The sequence below is a fragment of the Budorcas taxicolor genome, chromosome 15, assembly GCF_023091745.1.
Source record: "Budorcas taxicolor isolate Tak-1 chromosome 15, Takin1.1, whole genome shotgun sequence".
NCBI lineage: Eukaryota > Metazoa > Chordata > Mammalia > Artiodactyla > Bovidae > Budorcas > Budorcas taxicolor.
The window spans coordinates 45,693,695-45,710,142 of record NC_068924.1 but is presented as its reverse complement, the minus strand read 5'-3'; the positions used below and the strand labels follow the sequence as shown (position 1 = coordinate 45,710,142).

At 42.5% G+C, this 16,448-nt stretch overlaps 1 protein-coding gene across 1 annotated transcript in view; it reads left to right on the top strand.

Annotated features, from left to right (window-relative positions):
* DNHD1 (dynein heavy chain domain 1) overlaps positions 1–1,471 on the top strand; it is a 68,854-nt gene extending 67,383 nt beyond the window's left edge. The window contains 2 exon segments of the mRNA XM_052652123.1: positions 140–927; positions 1,121–1,471. Of these exon segments, the coding sequence (XP_052508083.1) occupies positions 140–927; positions 1,121–1,471 (1,139 nt within the window).
* Positions 1,472–16,448: the final 14,977 nt, after the last annotated feature.

Below are 16,448 nucleotides of genomic sequence, written 5' to 3'. Positions count from 1 at the left end.
ATAAAGGTATAGAAAGGAGGATATTGACATAGTTATGGGATAATGATGGGTTCAAGTTTCAGAGGAAGGTCTACTACTCCTTGGGTCTGGGGTGGAAAGAGATGGTCTTATCTCTCACCCCTCCTCTCCAACCCCTAAGAACTAAAGGAGCTGGATGCTCTGGAGGAGTGCAAGGCTCAGATGCACCTACTGCCCACACCGCCTGAACCCCGGATCTGCGGACTGAGTGCTGGCTCCCAGACCTGGCTGTTGCGACGCCAGAGCCGCGCCATCCTGAGTGCGCTGCAGCGGTGTTCACCTACTTGGGTGCCCGCGGCCCGCGGGACCTCGCGGCGTGCCGAAAGGCGGCTGCGGCAACGCCTAGCGCAAGCCAAGCGGAGACTGGAGTCACTGCAGGCTCAGCTGACCGAGATCACGCGCCAAGAGGAGTCTGGCGTGGGGTTCGGGGAGCTGGGGCTGAGTGCGCCGCTGCCGCTGGAGGGCTTCCTCAAGACGGAGGTGCTGGAACTGAGCCAGCTGGTGGGCGCGCTGCAGAGGGACCTGGACTGCCTGCTGCAGCAGCTGAAGGGCGCGCCCCCGTGTGCCGCCCGGCGCTGTGCCGCGGTGGCTCAGGCTCTCTGGACTGGCCGCCTACCCGCGCCTTGGCGACCCCACGCGCCTGCCGGGCCGCAGCCGCCCTGGCACTGGCTGCGACAGCTGTCGCGCCGTGGGCAGCTGTTGCTTCGCTACCTGGGTGTGGGGACCCAAGTACCAGAGCGCATCTTTCACCTGTCAGCCTTTTGCCACCCGCGCCGCCTGCTGCTGTCCCTGCGTTGGGAAGCTACCTTTGCTGTGGTCGCCCCGACCAATTTCCTAGCTTGCCAAACCTCCAGCTCCTGTCAACTCCCCCACAAACGTCAGGAGCTGATCAGTCCTCTGCACTTCCAGGTATCTTCGTGCTACCCCTTCCTTTCCAGTTCCGCCCCTTCATATCCCTGGTTACACCTCGCAGTGTAGCTAAGCCCCTCACCTTAGCTCCTCTTGGTTCTACTTCCTCAGTAGCTCACCTGCTTCTCTGATCCGACTCCACCGGGACCCCTTAGTTTCTTAGCCTTGCCTGACCAGTTTCTGGCGCCCCCAGGTGGCGAACGGCCCACATCCCACGGTTCCAGAGATGGGGCTGCTGCTGATTGGACTGCAGCTTCACAATGCCAAGTGGGACCCGGTAGCAGGGGCCTTGCAAGACAGCTCCTCCAGTCAACCCAGCCCTCTGCCTCCCGTCAGCGTCAGTGCCCAGGCCCCAGCGGCCAACGACTTGCCACCCCGAGGCGGCCTGGCAGTGTATTCCTGCCCTGTGTACTTGGAAGGGCCCCTGGGCACCACTAGGCTACACAGGAGGAAGGTCCTGATGCACCTGCCCCTGCCCACCAAGCTCAGCCCCGCCACCTGCATCCAAAGGAGAGTCCACGTGTGCAGCCCTCCGTTGTCCTGAGCCCTCAGCCAAAATAAAGTTGGACTGATTTGATGAAATGTTTCTGAGACTTATAAGGGAGGTAGATGTGTGCACACAGACAAAGTGACACACCGAGGGGAAAACAGTGTGTACATCTGAGAAAGAGGAGGTCTATTCACACTGAAGGTAGAAGAGGGTGTGTGCCTGGCACTTGGGGAGAGGCAAGTGTGGGGACACTGTGGGGAGATGGACCTGGGATTAGTCCTGTCTCCAAGGGGCTAGGCAGATCTCAGGATGGCTAACGCGTAGCACTTTGAATCCCTGCCCAGCTCACAACTGTGCTCTCAGCTCTGTGCTAAACCCACAAGGGGTATTTTTAAAGGGAGAACATTAGAACTCAAGATCATTTTTTCAGGCACTTAGTAGTACTACTGGGAATGCCCCAATTCTGCCCAGCTAGTCATCCCCACAAGATGTATTCTCAGCACACATACGAAGAAACAAAAGCGAAATAAGACACAAGGTCCTATGTTCATTCAATGGTCATATAAATGAGTTAAATTTGATGATTTTTAAGTGCTATAAAGAAAACAAAACAGGCTGATGTGTTGGAGTGTGACTGGAGGGGAGCAGTTAACCTAGTTTGGGTGGTCAAGGAAGGCTTGCTGAATATTTGAAAGGGAGCTATTTGAAGATCTAGGAGTAGATCTGCTAGGTCTAGGAGGAGAAAATCTAGGAGTACCTATCTTTCAGATAGAGCCTTCAGGAGATGCAAAGAGCTTGAGGCAAGAACAACCTGGGGTGTTCAAGGGACAGAACACGCAGCGGTAACACTGTGAGTGAGGGGCAAAGTGAGCCGAAAGTATGGAAAGGTATAAACCGGAGCAGATCGTGATGATGAGCTTGTCTTTTTAAAAGTGTAAGAAGGAATCTACTGGAGAGTACTAGATGGGAAATTATCTTTTTCAAAGATCATTCTGGGTGTTCTGTGGTGGGTGGATGTGTATGTGTGCCCAGTTGTGTCTGACTCTTTGCAACCCATGGACTATAGCCCACAAGGCGCCTCTGTCCATGGAATTTTCCAGGCAAGAATACTGGAGTGGGTTGCCCTTTTCTACTCCAGGGGATCTTCCTGACCCAGGGACCAAATCCTGTGTCTCTTGTGTCTCCTGCAGTGGCAGGTGGATTCTTTACCGTTGTGCCACCTGGGAAACCCATGGTGGGTGGATGGATGGATGGAAGGAAATCCAGAGTAACAAGGGGGAAGATTTGTTTGGAGGTTATTGAAGTAAATCAAGTGCGAGATGATGGAGTTTGGACTAAGATCATAACCATGGAGATGGAGAATTTTAGGAAATATTCTGGAGGCAAAGCCAGCAGAACCTACCGACGGATTGAATGTGAGGTAAAAGGGTAAATCTAGGATGACTTGAGCAACTGGGTGGATCATGGTGTCATTAAGTGAGATGAGAAATTTGAGAGGGAGAGAGACAGGTTGGAGGTAGGGAATCAGGTATTCTGCTTTGATATGTTCCGTTATTATTAGTTTCGTGATTGCTTCCTACACCAGCGCAAACCTCTTGGATAAAAGTTGGGTTAGAATGTAGCAGACAATACCAGTTAAAAGCCAACACCAGCTCCTCTCCCTGCCCCCAGGCTCCAGACTTTACTAGGTACAAATTAATTCCCTTGCTGTATGATTAGGTACGAGCTACGTGGTGGGAGGAAATGCAAACAGAGATGTATGCTGAGCATCAGTGCACAAGCCCTTCAGTTACCCCTCTTGCTAGTGACTGCAGTGCAACTGATATCCTAACAAAGGCTGAGCAAAGAGGCAAAAGCTCCCTCTTTCTTCAGAAACTCTTCCCTTTTCTTTTCTATAACCAGGGGCGTGGCTATTCCTGCAGGTGAGGAGACTAGCAGAGTATTAAAGAAGTCCTTTTGGATACATGAACCCTCTGTCCATATGTACCATCAATACTATTTTCCCCATTGGGAACAGGGAACAATAGTGATACACAAGTAAAACCATCTGCAATTGGTTAGACCAGAATATTTTCTATAAATCCACATCATTCTCTAGACCAAAATGTATTCTTTTTTAAACCTAGAATTTTTTTTAAATTAATCTTTACTGATGCATAACTGACTGAAATTCATTCTTGAATTATGCACAGCAAATTGTTATTAAACTTTGACAATCAGAGGTTATAAGTACCAACTTAGACAAGTAGAGGTTATAAGTAGCAAGTGACAGTGTAGCCCAAATACAATGACTGAGTGTAAAAATATTCCAGATTCAACAATTTCACAGTTGAAATTGTCTATCAGATAAATTAAAATCTCAGGGGGAATTCCCTGGTGGTCCAGTGAATAGGACTGTGTTTTCACTGATGGGGCCCAGGTTTGAGCCTTGGTCAGGGAACTAAGATCCCACATGTCCTGTGGTGTGGCAAAAAAAAAAAAAAAAAAAAAACCACCCAAATTTAAACATTAAAAAAAAAAAAAATCTAATTAGGGAAGTAAAGTCTCAAACAATGAAAGGAAGGAAGAAGTAAGACACGTGACAAAGGGAAGAGATATGTCCCATCCTGTCCTGAAAGATCAGGTGGCGGGGTGAGGGGTGGAGGATGAAGAAGTGGAGTCAAGGCAGGGAGGAATATGATAAAATAAACATGATCTGGGACTTTAGAAGTAAACTGAGGGCAAAGAGGCTTTTCCTCCTTTCCCTACCTGTGATTTTAGAAGGGAACTGCTCTGCAACACTGACTGACTGTGGCCACAAGAGCAATAAGAAGGCAGAGTGGCACGGACAGGAAGAAGTGTCCCTTGATCCCCGAGTAGTGCAGAAACTGAATAGAGATCTGTTAAGCTCAAAGGAATATGAGGCAGAGAATCACTGGGGTCTGCAGCAGCAAACAAGAATTGTTGAGAGAAGGCCAAGTTGGCAGGGAGGGGCAAAAGGCTCCGACAGCTGAAAAAGACAAGACCACGAATTCATGAGCTTTAGAAGCAAATGCTGGCAGGATGCCCAGGTGTGGAACTAGGCCAACCCTACCCAGAGGATTCCAGCGTGTACATGCCCAAGAGCCAGTATTAGGCCAGGGACCCATTTCTTCTGACATCAAAATGCCACACAAGCCCTCCTCGCAACACCCAGCTGCCACTTTGGAGAGGAACAAAGGTAGAATGCTCAGAATTTTAGAATGTATTTCAAAGCAAACAAATGAAACTTTAAGAGACAGAACAAAATTTATTTCTAGCCATCTTCTGGGAGGATGGGAGTGAGACGTGTGAGGAAAATCAGATCAGTAATTGAGAAAGGAGCTAAATTTTATCTGTGTATCCAAATTTGTGAGGAAATTTGTGATCTGGCTCTGTACTCTATATCCATTAATAATCCAAAGACCAAAAATTTCCTTGACTAGTGCTCTGCAGCTCACCTGAAACATAATTTTTTCAGCTTTTCAATTTGAAAATCCTTATTCAGAAATAGCATATATATGGGAAATGTTTGAAACAGAAAAAAAGAAAGTGCCAGTTTCTCCACTGATGCCTAAGAAGCCCTGGTAGCTTTAAGTTAGGTACTATAATATTATTATTCCATACCACAGGTCAGGAAACTGAGATACAGATTCAGCCAGTTATTCAACGTCACAAAGTCAGAGCCAGTTTGCTTTTTTTTACCTTTATTGTTTATATATATTTCTTTCTTTAAGAAGATTTAGTCTGTAGTATTACAACCAAATAATATCTGGGTCTTATTTTGGGTAAAGTGTACCCTTACTTAGTTTTCAAGTTCTCACTCTACTTGACATACTTGTCTCACTTTGTGAGAGAAAACTGGACCCATTTGAGACCATATGACTATCAGCCTGTGCTTGAGAGCCACGCAAGGAATGTCATTTTGAATAAGAGTACTTTTAAAAACTTCAAGATGACAAATCCTCTTGCATGAAACCTAAGGCAGCATTACCTTACACTGAAATTTTTTCTGCATGGAAGAATAGAGTAAGCATCCAGCACAGTCACCATCAGTTGCCATCAGTCACCATCAGTATCAGTACTGAATATTCATTGGAAGGACTGATGAATACAAAGTCCAATACTCTGGCCACCTGATACGAAGAACTGACTCACTGGAAAAGACCCTGATGCTGGAAAAGATTGAGGGCAGGAGAAGAAGGAGACAACAGAGGATGGATGAGATGGTTGGATGGCATCACCGACTCAACGGACATGAGTTTGAGTAGGCTCCAGGAGTTGGTGACAGACAGGGAAGCCTGGTGTGCTGCAGTCCACGGGGTCACAAAGAGTCGGACATGATTGAGCGACTGAACTGAACTGAAGTGACCATCAACCCTGAGGATCTGAGCCATTGATTAGAAGGGGATTCGAGTGTCCCCACTGAATATAGCTTTCTCCAGATGTATGTGAATCGGGTGAAGGAGGCCCCTCTTTGGTTGTGGATGAACGGTTAGCCCATCCCTGGGCAGTATGAGTCTGATGGAAGACTGGTTGGTGCCAGCACTGGATGTAGAGACATGGGTCTTTTGAGTGTTTAGTCCTTTTAGACTGAACAGATTAACCCATTCTGGGGAGCAGATCCTACATGCCTTATGCGAGGTACTGGAATAGTCACTTTCAAATTGCTTATCTCTTAATCTTTTTAACAATCCTGCAAGTCAACCTCTCTACCAACAACTTTTTTTGCACTTTTATAAACTGAAATATTGCTGATGTACAATATTATGTAAATTACAGGTATATAATATAGTGACACAGTTTTTAAAGGTTATACTCCCTTTATAGATTATAAAATATTCAGAGCCAGTTTTGGAATCCAGGCATTTGTCTCCAGAATCCATTCTCTCTGTGGCACTCTTATTGCTTTTAATGTAAGAAATGTTGAGAGTGGAAAATTAAGAGTCCTTATGTATTGTTGGTAGATGGGTATATTGGTGTATTCTGGGGAGCAATTTGGCAGCACTTGGTGGAATTAATTAAATATAGTATGTCCTAGTAATTTTGCTTCTGGGTTTGCCTTAGGCTCACACAAAAGGAATTGGGAAGTGTTCTGTCCTACTCTGCTTACTAAAAGAGTTTGTGTCAGATGGATATTATTTAAGTGGTTGAAATAATTTAACATTAAAGCCATCTGGGCCTGGAGATTTTGTTTTGTTTTGCTGAGGAAGTTTTTAATAACAAAGTCAATTTCTTTACTAAATATAAGGCTATCAGGCTTTTGACTCCTGAGTTTTCAGAGTTATTTACATATTCTTAGATACTTCTTTGTCAGATATGTGGTTTACAAATATTTTCTCTCAGTCTATAGCTTCCTATCTTAATATGGTCTTCCACAGAGTGAAGATTTTAAATTTTGGTGAAATCTCAGTCTATCAGTTTTTTTTTTCCTGAATTATGCTTTTGATACCAAGTGTAAAACTCTTTGCCTCACCTTAGATATCAGAGACTTTCTTCTGTGTTTCCTTTCTAAGAGTTTTATACTATACATCATTTTACACTTAAGTCCGTGATCCATTTTGAGATAATTTTTGTACAAGGTGTGAGACTAGGTCAAGACAGAGCCTCACCTTAGATATCAGAGACTTTCTTCTGTGTTTCCTTTCTAAGAGTTTTATACTATACATCATTTTACACTTAAGTCCGTGATCCATTTTGAGATAATTTTTGTACAAGGTGTGAGACTAGGTCAAGACAGATTACAATTTATGTATCTATGTATATATTTATTTTTGCCTGTGGATGTTCAAGTTCTCCAGCTCCATTTGATGAAAAGACTATCTTTCCCCCATTGACCTGTGTTTGCACTTATGTCAAAATCAGCTGGGCATGGTTGTATCGGTTTGTTTCTGGGTTCTCTGTTCTATTGATTTTGTATCTATACTCCCCTCCACCAATACCACACAGTCTTGATTGCTGTACCTATGTAGTAAGTCTTGAAATTGGGTAAACTGATTCCTCCTACTTTGTTCTTCTTTTTGAAAACTGTACCTATTCTAGTTCCTTTGCCTTTCCATACAAACTTTAGAATCATCTTATCGACGGCAAAAAAGTCATGCTGGGATTTTGATAGGAATTTTGTTTAAACAATGAACAGGATGAAAAGGCAAAATGATAGGATACTGAAAGGGGAACTCCCTAGGTCGGTAGGTGCCCAAATTGCTACTGGAGATCAGTGGAGAAATAACTCCAGAAAGAATGAAGGGATGAAGCCAAAGCAAAAACAATACCCAGCTGTGGATGTGACTGGTGATAGAAGCAAGGTCCGATGCTGTAAAGGGAAATATTGCATAGGAACCTGGAATGTTAGGCCCATGAATCAAGGCAAACTGGAAGTGGTCAAACAGGAGATGGCAAGAGTGAACGTAGACATTCTAGGAATCAGCGAACTAAAATGGACTGGAGTGGGTGAATTTAACTCAGATGACAATTATATCTACTACTGTGGGCAGGAATCCCTCAGAAGAAATGGAGTAGCCATCATGGTCAACAGAAGAGTCCAAGATGCAGTACTCAGATGCAATCTCAAAAATGACAGAATGATCTCTGTTTGTTTCCAAGGCAAACCATTCAATATCACGGTAATCCAAGTCTATGCCCCAACCAGTAACGCTGAAGAAGCTGAAGTTGAACGGTTCTACGAAGACCTACAAGACCTTTTAGAACTAACACCCAAAAAAGATGTCCTTTTCATTATAGGGGACTGGAATGCAAAAGTAGGAAGTCAAGAAACACCTGGGGTAACAAGCTAATTTGGCCTTGGAGTACGGAATGAAGCAGGGCAAAGGCTAATAGAGTTTTGCCAAGAGAACGCACTGGTCATAGCAAACACCCTCTTCCAATAACACAAGAGAAGACTCTACACATGGACATCACTAGATGGCCAACACCGAAATCAGATTGATTATATTCTTTGTAGCCAAAGATGGAGAAGCTCTATACAGTCAGCAAAAACAAGACCGGGAGCTGACTGTGGCTCAGATCATGAGCTCCTTATTGCCAAATTCAGACTTAAATTGAATAAAGTAGGGAAAACCACTAGACCATTCAGGTATGACCTAAATCAAATCCCTTATGATTATACAGTGGAAGTGAGAACTATATTTAAGGGACTAGATCTGATAGATAGCGTGCCTGATGAACTATGGCCGGAGGTTCATGACATTGTACAGGAGACAGGGATCAAGACCATCCCCGTAGAAAAGAAATCCAAAAAAGCAAAATGGGGTCTGGGGAGGCCTTCCAAATAGCTGTGAAAAGAAGAAAAGCGAAAAGCAAAGGAGAAAAGGAAAGATATAAGCATCTCAATGCAGAGTTCCAAAGAATAGCAAGGAGAGATAAGAAAGTCTTCCTCAGCGAGCAATGCAAAGAAATAGAGGAAAACAACAGAATGGGAAAGACTAGCGATCTCCTCAAGAAAATCAGAGATACCAAGGGAACATTTCATGCAAAGATGGGCTCGATAAAGAACAGAAATGGTATGGACCTAATAGAAGCAGAAGATATTAAGAAGAGGTGGCAAGAATACACAGAAGAACTGTGCAAAAAAGAACTTCATGACCAAAATAATTACAATGGCGTGATCACTCACCTAGAGCCAGACATCCTGGAATGTGAAGTCAAGTGGGCCTTAGAAAGCATCACTACAAACAAAGCTAGTGGAGGTGATGGAATTCCAGTTGAGCTATTTCAAATCCTGGAAGATGATGCTGTGAAAGTGCTGCACTCAGTATGCCAGCAAATTTGGAAAACTCAGCAGTGGCCACTGGACTGGAAAAGGTCAGTTTTCATTCCAATCCCAAAGAAAGGCAATGCCAAAGAATGCTCAAATTACTGCACAATTGCACTCATCTCATACGCTAGTAATGCTCAAAATTCTCCAAGCCAGGCTTCAGCAATATGTGAACTGTGAACTTCTTGATGTTCAGCTGGTTTTAAAAAAGGCAGAGGAACCAGAGATCAAATTGCCAACATCTGCTGGATCATTGAAAAAGCAAGAGAGTTCCAGAAAAACATCTACTTCTGCTTGATTGACTATGCCAAAGGCCTTGACTGTGTGGATCACAATAAACTGTGGGAAGTTCTGAAAGAGATGGGAATACCAGACCACCTGACCTGCCTCTTGAGAAACTTATATGTAGGTCAGGAAGCAACAGTTAGAACTGGACATGGAAAAACAGACTGGTTCCAAGTCAGGAAAAGAATATGTCAAGGCTGTATACTGTCACCTTGCTTATTTAACTTATATGCAGTGTACATCACGAGAAACGCTGGCCTGGAAGAAGCACAAGTTGGAATCAAGATTGCCAGGAGAAATCTCAATAACCTCAGATATGCAGATGACACCACCTTTATGGCAGAAAGTGAAGAGGAGCTAAAAAGCCTCTTGATGAAAGTGAAAGAGGAGAGTGAAAAAGTTGGCTTAAAGCTCAACATTCAGAAAACTAAGATCATGGCATCCGGTCCCATCACTTCATGGGAAATAGATGGGGAAACAGTGGAAACAATGTCAGACTTTTATTTTTTTGGGCTCCAAAATCACTGGAGATGGTGACTGCAGCCATGAAACTAAAAGACGCTTACTATGACCAACCCAGATATCATATTCAAAAACAGTGACATTACTTTGCCAACAAAGGTCCGTTCAGTCAAGGCTATGGTTTTTCCAGTAGTCATGTATGGATGTGAGAGTTGGACTGTCAAGAAAGCTGAGTGCCAAAGAACTGATGTTTTTGAACTGTGGTGTTGGAGAAGACTCTTGAGAGTCCCTTGGACTGCAAGGACACCAACCAGTCCATTCTAAAGGAGATCAGTCCCAGGTGTTCATTGGAAGGACTGATGCTAAAGATCAAACTCCAATACTTTGGCCACCTCATGAGAAGAGCTGACTCATTGGAAAAGACCCTGATGCTGGGAGGGATTGGGGGCAGGAGAAGGGGATGACAGAGGATGAGATGGCTGGATGGCATCACTGACTCGATGGACATGAGTTTGGGTGAACTCTGGGAGTTGGTGATGGACAGGGAGGTCTGGCGTGCTGCAATTCATGGGGTCGCAAAGAGTCGGACACGACTGAGTGACTGAACTGAACTGTGTTAAACCTCTATACCCATGTGGGTACACAACTGACGTCTTTACTGCTTTTGCAATCCAAGAACATGGTATGTCTTTCTGTTTATTTGCTTGCATGCATAAAGTTGCTTTGGTCGTGTCCAACACGTTGCAGCACCATGGATTGTCCTCTGTCCATGGGATTTCCCAGGCAAGAATACTGAAGTGGGTTGGCATGCCCTCCTTCTGGGGATTTTCTCCACTCAAGGATCAAGCCAGCATCTCTTATGTCTCTTGCACTGGCAGGCAGGTTCTTTACCACTAGTGCCACCTGAAAGCCCATTTTTTTAGATCTTTGATCTCTTTCATCACCACAGTACAGTTTTTAGCATAGAAATCCTACAAATGTATTATTTATAGTTAAGTATTTAATTTCTTTTCAAGCAAATGTAAATGGTATTTTAAATTTTAGTGTCTACATGTGTGTTTCTAGTGTATAGAAATGCAATTAATTTTTGTGTGTTAATCACTCAGTTATGTCCGAGTCTGTGACCCCATGGACTACAGCCTGCCAGGCTCTTCTGTCCATGGAATTCTCCAGGCAAGAATACTGAAGTAGGTTGCCATTTCCTGCTCCAGGGGATCTTCCCCACCCAGGGATCAAACCCCAGTCTCCTGCATTGCAGGTAGATTCTTTATTGTCTAAGCCACCAGGAAATGGCATAGATATGCAGTTCACTTTTGTGGTCTACCTTTTGTTATGATGCTCAACTCACTTATTCTAGGAATTTTTTGTAGAGTCCTTGGGATTGTCTATGAATAAGAACGGTAAAAGTGGAGATCCTTGCATTTTTTTCAGTTTTAGGGGAGAAACATTAAGTTTTTTTTTTTTTAACCCATTAAGTATGTTAGCAGATTTTTCAGATGCTCTTTATGAAGTTGAACAAGTTTCCTTCTATTTGTAGTTTTCTGAGATTATGAATGGTTGTTGAATTTTGTCAAATCCTTGTTTATCATCAGTTGATATAATCTTGTAATTTTTCTTTAGCCTTTAAATATGGTGGGTTACATTGACTGATTTTCTACTATTGAACCAGCCCTTGCATTCCTGAAATAAACTCTGCTGGATTTTTATATTGCTGTATATATTTTTATATATTGCTGGATTCTATTTGCTAACATTTTGTTAAGAATTTTTACATTTATATTAATCAGGATTTTGGTCTGTGTTTACATTCTTTCTGGTTTTTGTATCAGAGCAATAGCTTCTTAAAATGAATTGGGAAGTGTTCCCTTCTATTTTCTAAAAAAGATTATGAAGAATCAGCGTTATTTCCTCTTGAAACATTTGGTCGAATTCCCCAGTGAGACAATCAAGGCCTGGAGATTTTTTTCGTGGGAGTTTTAGAATTACAAACTTAATTTCATTAATCGTTACAGGGCTATTTATTTTATACTGTATGAATTGTATTCTGGTGTCCTTAGGGGGAGGAGAATTGTTCCATTTCAACTAAGTTGTTAAATAAACCTCCAGAGAGTTGTTCGCAGCATTCCTTTATGTATCTGTCTACACAGTCTGTAGTGGTATTTGCTGCTTCATTCCTGATATTGATAATTTGTGTCTTTTCTCTGTTAGTCCTGTTCAGTTCAGTTCAGTCGCTCAGTCGTGTCCGACTCTTTGCGACCTCATGAATTGCAGCACGCCAGGCCTCCCTGTCCATCACCAACTCCCAGAGTTCACTAAAACTCACATCCATCGAGTCAGTAATGCCATCCAGCCATCTCATCCTCTGTAGTCCCCTTCTCCTCCTGCCACCAATCCCTACCAGCATCAGAGTCTTTTCCAATGAGTCAATTCTTCGCATGAGGTGGCCAAAGTACTGGAGTTTCAGCTTCAGCATCATTCCCTCCAAAGAAACCCCAGGGCTGATCTCCTTCAGAATGGACTGGTTGGATCTCCTTGCAGTCCTAGGGACTCTCAAGAGTCTTCTAGAAGTTTGTAATTTTACTGATGTTTTTCATTTGGTTCTTTCTTGTAGTTTCTATGTTTCTGGTAAGGTTCCCCATCTGTGCATTCACTGAGGACTTAATTTCCTTAAATTTCTTAGACATATTTTCATTTCATTATTTGGACACATTAGTAACAGCTACTTTGAACTCTGTGACAGCTAAATCCAGTATGAGAGCCCACTAGAGTCAGTTTCTATTGAGTTTCTTTTACCTGGAGTATAAGTTACTGCTTATAATTTCATATTTTTATAATTATAATTGGGCTATAATTTCCTATTTGCATATCTTGTAATTTGGGGAGAAAACTGGATATTATAGATAATATGCTGTAGAAACATAGAAACTACAAGAACCAAATGGAACTTCACATTCTGTTATGTTCTGACAATTTGTTGTTGGTGTTGTTATAGAACTTTTGAGTTGGGGGGGTGGGCTCAAAATGCAAATTTCATATTTCCTGTAATATGTATGCAATAGTTGATATACCTGCTTACTTTTTTTGGCTTCCAGCAGCTGCTTTTTCAGCCTAGCCTCAGAGCATCTCACCTGCATTTACACAATTTAGTCATTTGTCAAAGATTTGGACAGATTTAAGGGCACATCTCCTCTATAGTTCTTTTGCTTTTGGGACTTTCCTTTTAAATTTCCAGCTTTTCTCCATTGCCAAAGCCTGTCTTCTGACACGTTAGCTGCCATCCCAAGTTGGACATGGATTGAGGAATGCACTCAGGCAAAAAAGCAGCAAATTTGCAAACTTTTCCCCAGTGCATTTCTATCATTCAAAGGTAGACTCCTCACTGGATTCTGCCAGCTATTTTTGCTAGGTCCCCTTGAGTCTCCACTATGTACGTGTAATTTAGTGGTCATCCAAGGATTTGGGCTGAGTTTATGTCCATATTTTGGTTTCACCCCTTATACCACTCTCTCTTCCAGATTTCTGCTCTTATATTTCCAGCCATTTTACCAGCCCTGAACTCGGTCCTCTGCTATTCTGAGCAAGTAAGGCTGTGGTTTTCTGCTTTTGGAACTGGGGGATAGGGTGGGGCTGGAAAATGGGGTGGGGAAGGAAAACCTTCAGACAGAAAGACCACAAAGATCACAATTCTTACCCATTGCAGCTGAAGTCTTTCATGAGTAAATTCTCCTCTGCTTTCTGCCTGCTTTTGTTCACTTTCCAGGGCCTTCAAATAGTTGGTTTTTGTTTGTATTTTGTTCAGATTTTAGAGTTGTTACTTGTGGGATAACTGGCCTGACCAATTAACTTGAAATCTGGAACAAAGACTCATATTACATTTAAAAGAAAATCCTTCCCCAAAATGTTTGTAGTCACAAGGACTTGGATAATCTAAAGGCTTTAGAGGAATGGCTATGCTAAATGTTCTAAACAGATACACACTGGAACACTAAACAGATGTTGGATGCAAGTATGTACTATCAGGGAAACAGTATTAAATAAGAGAAGTCCCTGCTTTCTTGGAAGTGCAGGGAAATACACAGTTAACTATATAAACAAATAAATATGTAATCTAAAATGTGAAGAAACACTAAGCAGGGTTAAGGCAGTAGAAAGTTCTGGGAGGAAAAATAAGAAGTATTGGCTACAGGGATAATCTGATAGACTGACATTTGAACAGAGACCTGAATACAGTGTGGAAGTGGGCTATAAAGGTATCTGTGGAAATAATATTCCAGATAGATGAAATAGTGGAACAGCAGGGGCATACCCAGAATATTCAAAAAGTAGCAAAATGGACAGTATGGCTGGAAGGGTGTGTGTAAAGGGGGTGAGTGTTCAAGAGATATTTGGAATCCAAACAAGACAGGGCCGTTTTAGCTATAGTAAGAACTCTGAGCTATAAGATGGGAAGTCATTAGAACATTTGAAGATGGTGTTAAAAGTGAGTTATAGTATGGAGAGCAACATGAAAAGAACTTAAAAACACTGCATTGTGTGGGAAAAGGAAGATTTATAGGAAGGTATCATGTATGTTCACTCATGAGCACAGACTAAAAAGTCCTATACAAAATATTATCAAACTGATTTCATCAATATGTAAAACGGGTGTAATCAACTAAGCTGATTTTATTCCAAAAACTTAAGGTTGATTTCACATATAAAATAAATGAATAAATCTTTTACTTGCTACACTGACAGAATTTTAAAAAATATATGATCATCTCAATTCAGAAGCAGCACTTGACAAAATTCTAAATTCGATTCATAACACAAATAATATCAAGTAGAGCATATTATCAATCTGACAACCATTAATCAGAATATCAGTTCAAATATCACACCCAGTGATGAAACACTGAAAGTTCTTCCTTCAAGTCTGAGAATGATTCAGAGATTTCTACCAACATCACTTGAACATAGTGATGGACCTCCTGGAGTACATCATAAATAAGAATAAATGATACAGAATTAGAAAGCATGAAATAAACCAATATGATAATCACATATTATGAGGATAATATGTGTAGAAAATAAAAGAATACAGATAAATTACTAGAGTAAGTGAGGTTACTTTGCAAGGGTGCTGCTCCATGGTCAACATACAAACACTGGTTGTATTTCAGCCAGGTGGCACTAGTGGTAAAGAGCACTCCTGCCAGTGCAGGAGATGTAAGAGATGTGGGTTTGATCCTTGGGTCAGGAAGATCCCCTGGAGAAGGAAACAGCAACCCACTCCAGTATTCTTGCCTGAAGAATCCCATGGACAGAGGAGCCTGGTGCGCAGTCCATGGGGATACAAAGAGTTGGACACGACTGAGCAAGTAAACAGCTCAACTATAAGACTATAAACAAAAGCAAGGAAATCAATGTTATGCAAGTCAGGATGGTGGCAATTCTGTAATGCTGAGAGAAGAAAGCTGCTCCCGTTTGGGAGGTGACATAAAAGAGGCTTCTGGGTGTCGTCAGCACTTCGTTTCTCAGTCCAGTGGTGCCTACCTGGGCACTGGCCTTGTGATAAATTGTTAGGCTTAACATTTTTGTTTACTTTTCTTTAGGGCCCTGTTTTGTTTACTTTTCTGATGTGTTTGAGTAAAAGGGATTTTAAAGAAAGATCACTAGTCACTGGCTGAAAAAGACGGAAATTTATTTCTCACTCACGAGACATCCAAAACAGATGCTCCTAATTGGTGGGTGGCTCTCCTCTAAGTGGTGTTCAGGCTCCTTCCATCTTCTGGTTCTTTCAAGATGTAGCTTTCAAGGTCATATGCTCCAAGGCCAAATTGGAAATAGCATGGGGGACCGTGCATAGGAAAATTTAAGGAGCGAGGTCGTAGGAGTAGCACACCTTAGTTCTACTATCATCCATTTGATCACACTTAAGAATAAGGGAAGCTGGGAAAGAGTCCAGCTGATTTCCCACAAAGAAAAAATGGGTGTGAGGATCAGCTGGCAGTCTCTGCAAAACACACATATACCAAAACCACCATCTATTTTGCCAAGGATACACAGGTGTCCAGGCAAACACAACAAATATGTTGTGAAACTATAAGAGAAACTGAAGTATGAATCGGGAGTAAAGGAAACAAACAAAATAACAAAGAATAGGAGGGGCCTTTCATGAACCAATCCTAACAGTGCCATGAACTTAGAGGGAAACTCAATTCTCAGCATCACTCTATGTACCCACAAGAGTGAGGCTAAAAGTCAAGTAGCAATGGTGCCAGCAGTGCCATCCTAACCACGATGCCTCTAAAGTTGACCTTAGTTTTTGCAGCTGTTCATCCTCCCCTGGCTCCTGTCTGTTCTCTAAGCCTCACTCCCTGGACTTTCCATTAGTTCTCTGAGTAACGTATTGATATCCTTCCAATAATTTTTCCTCTTAACCATCAAAGCCAAACTTGTACAAAGTAGATTTATTTTACCTATTGAACCTCCAGTTCTATGTTGAACTTTAGCCACTACAGTACACATCCT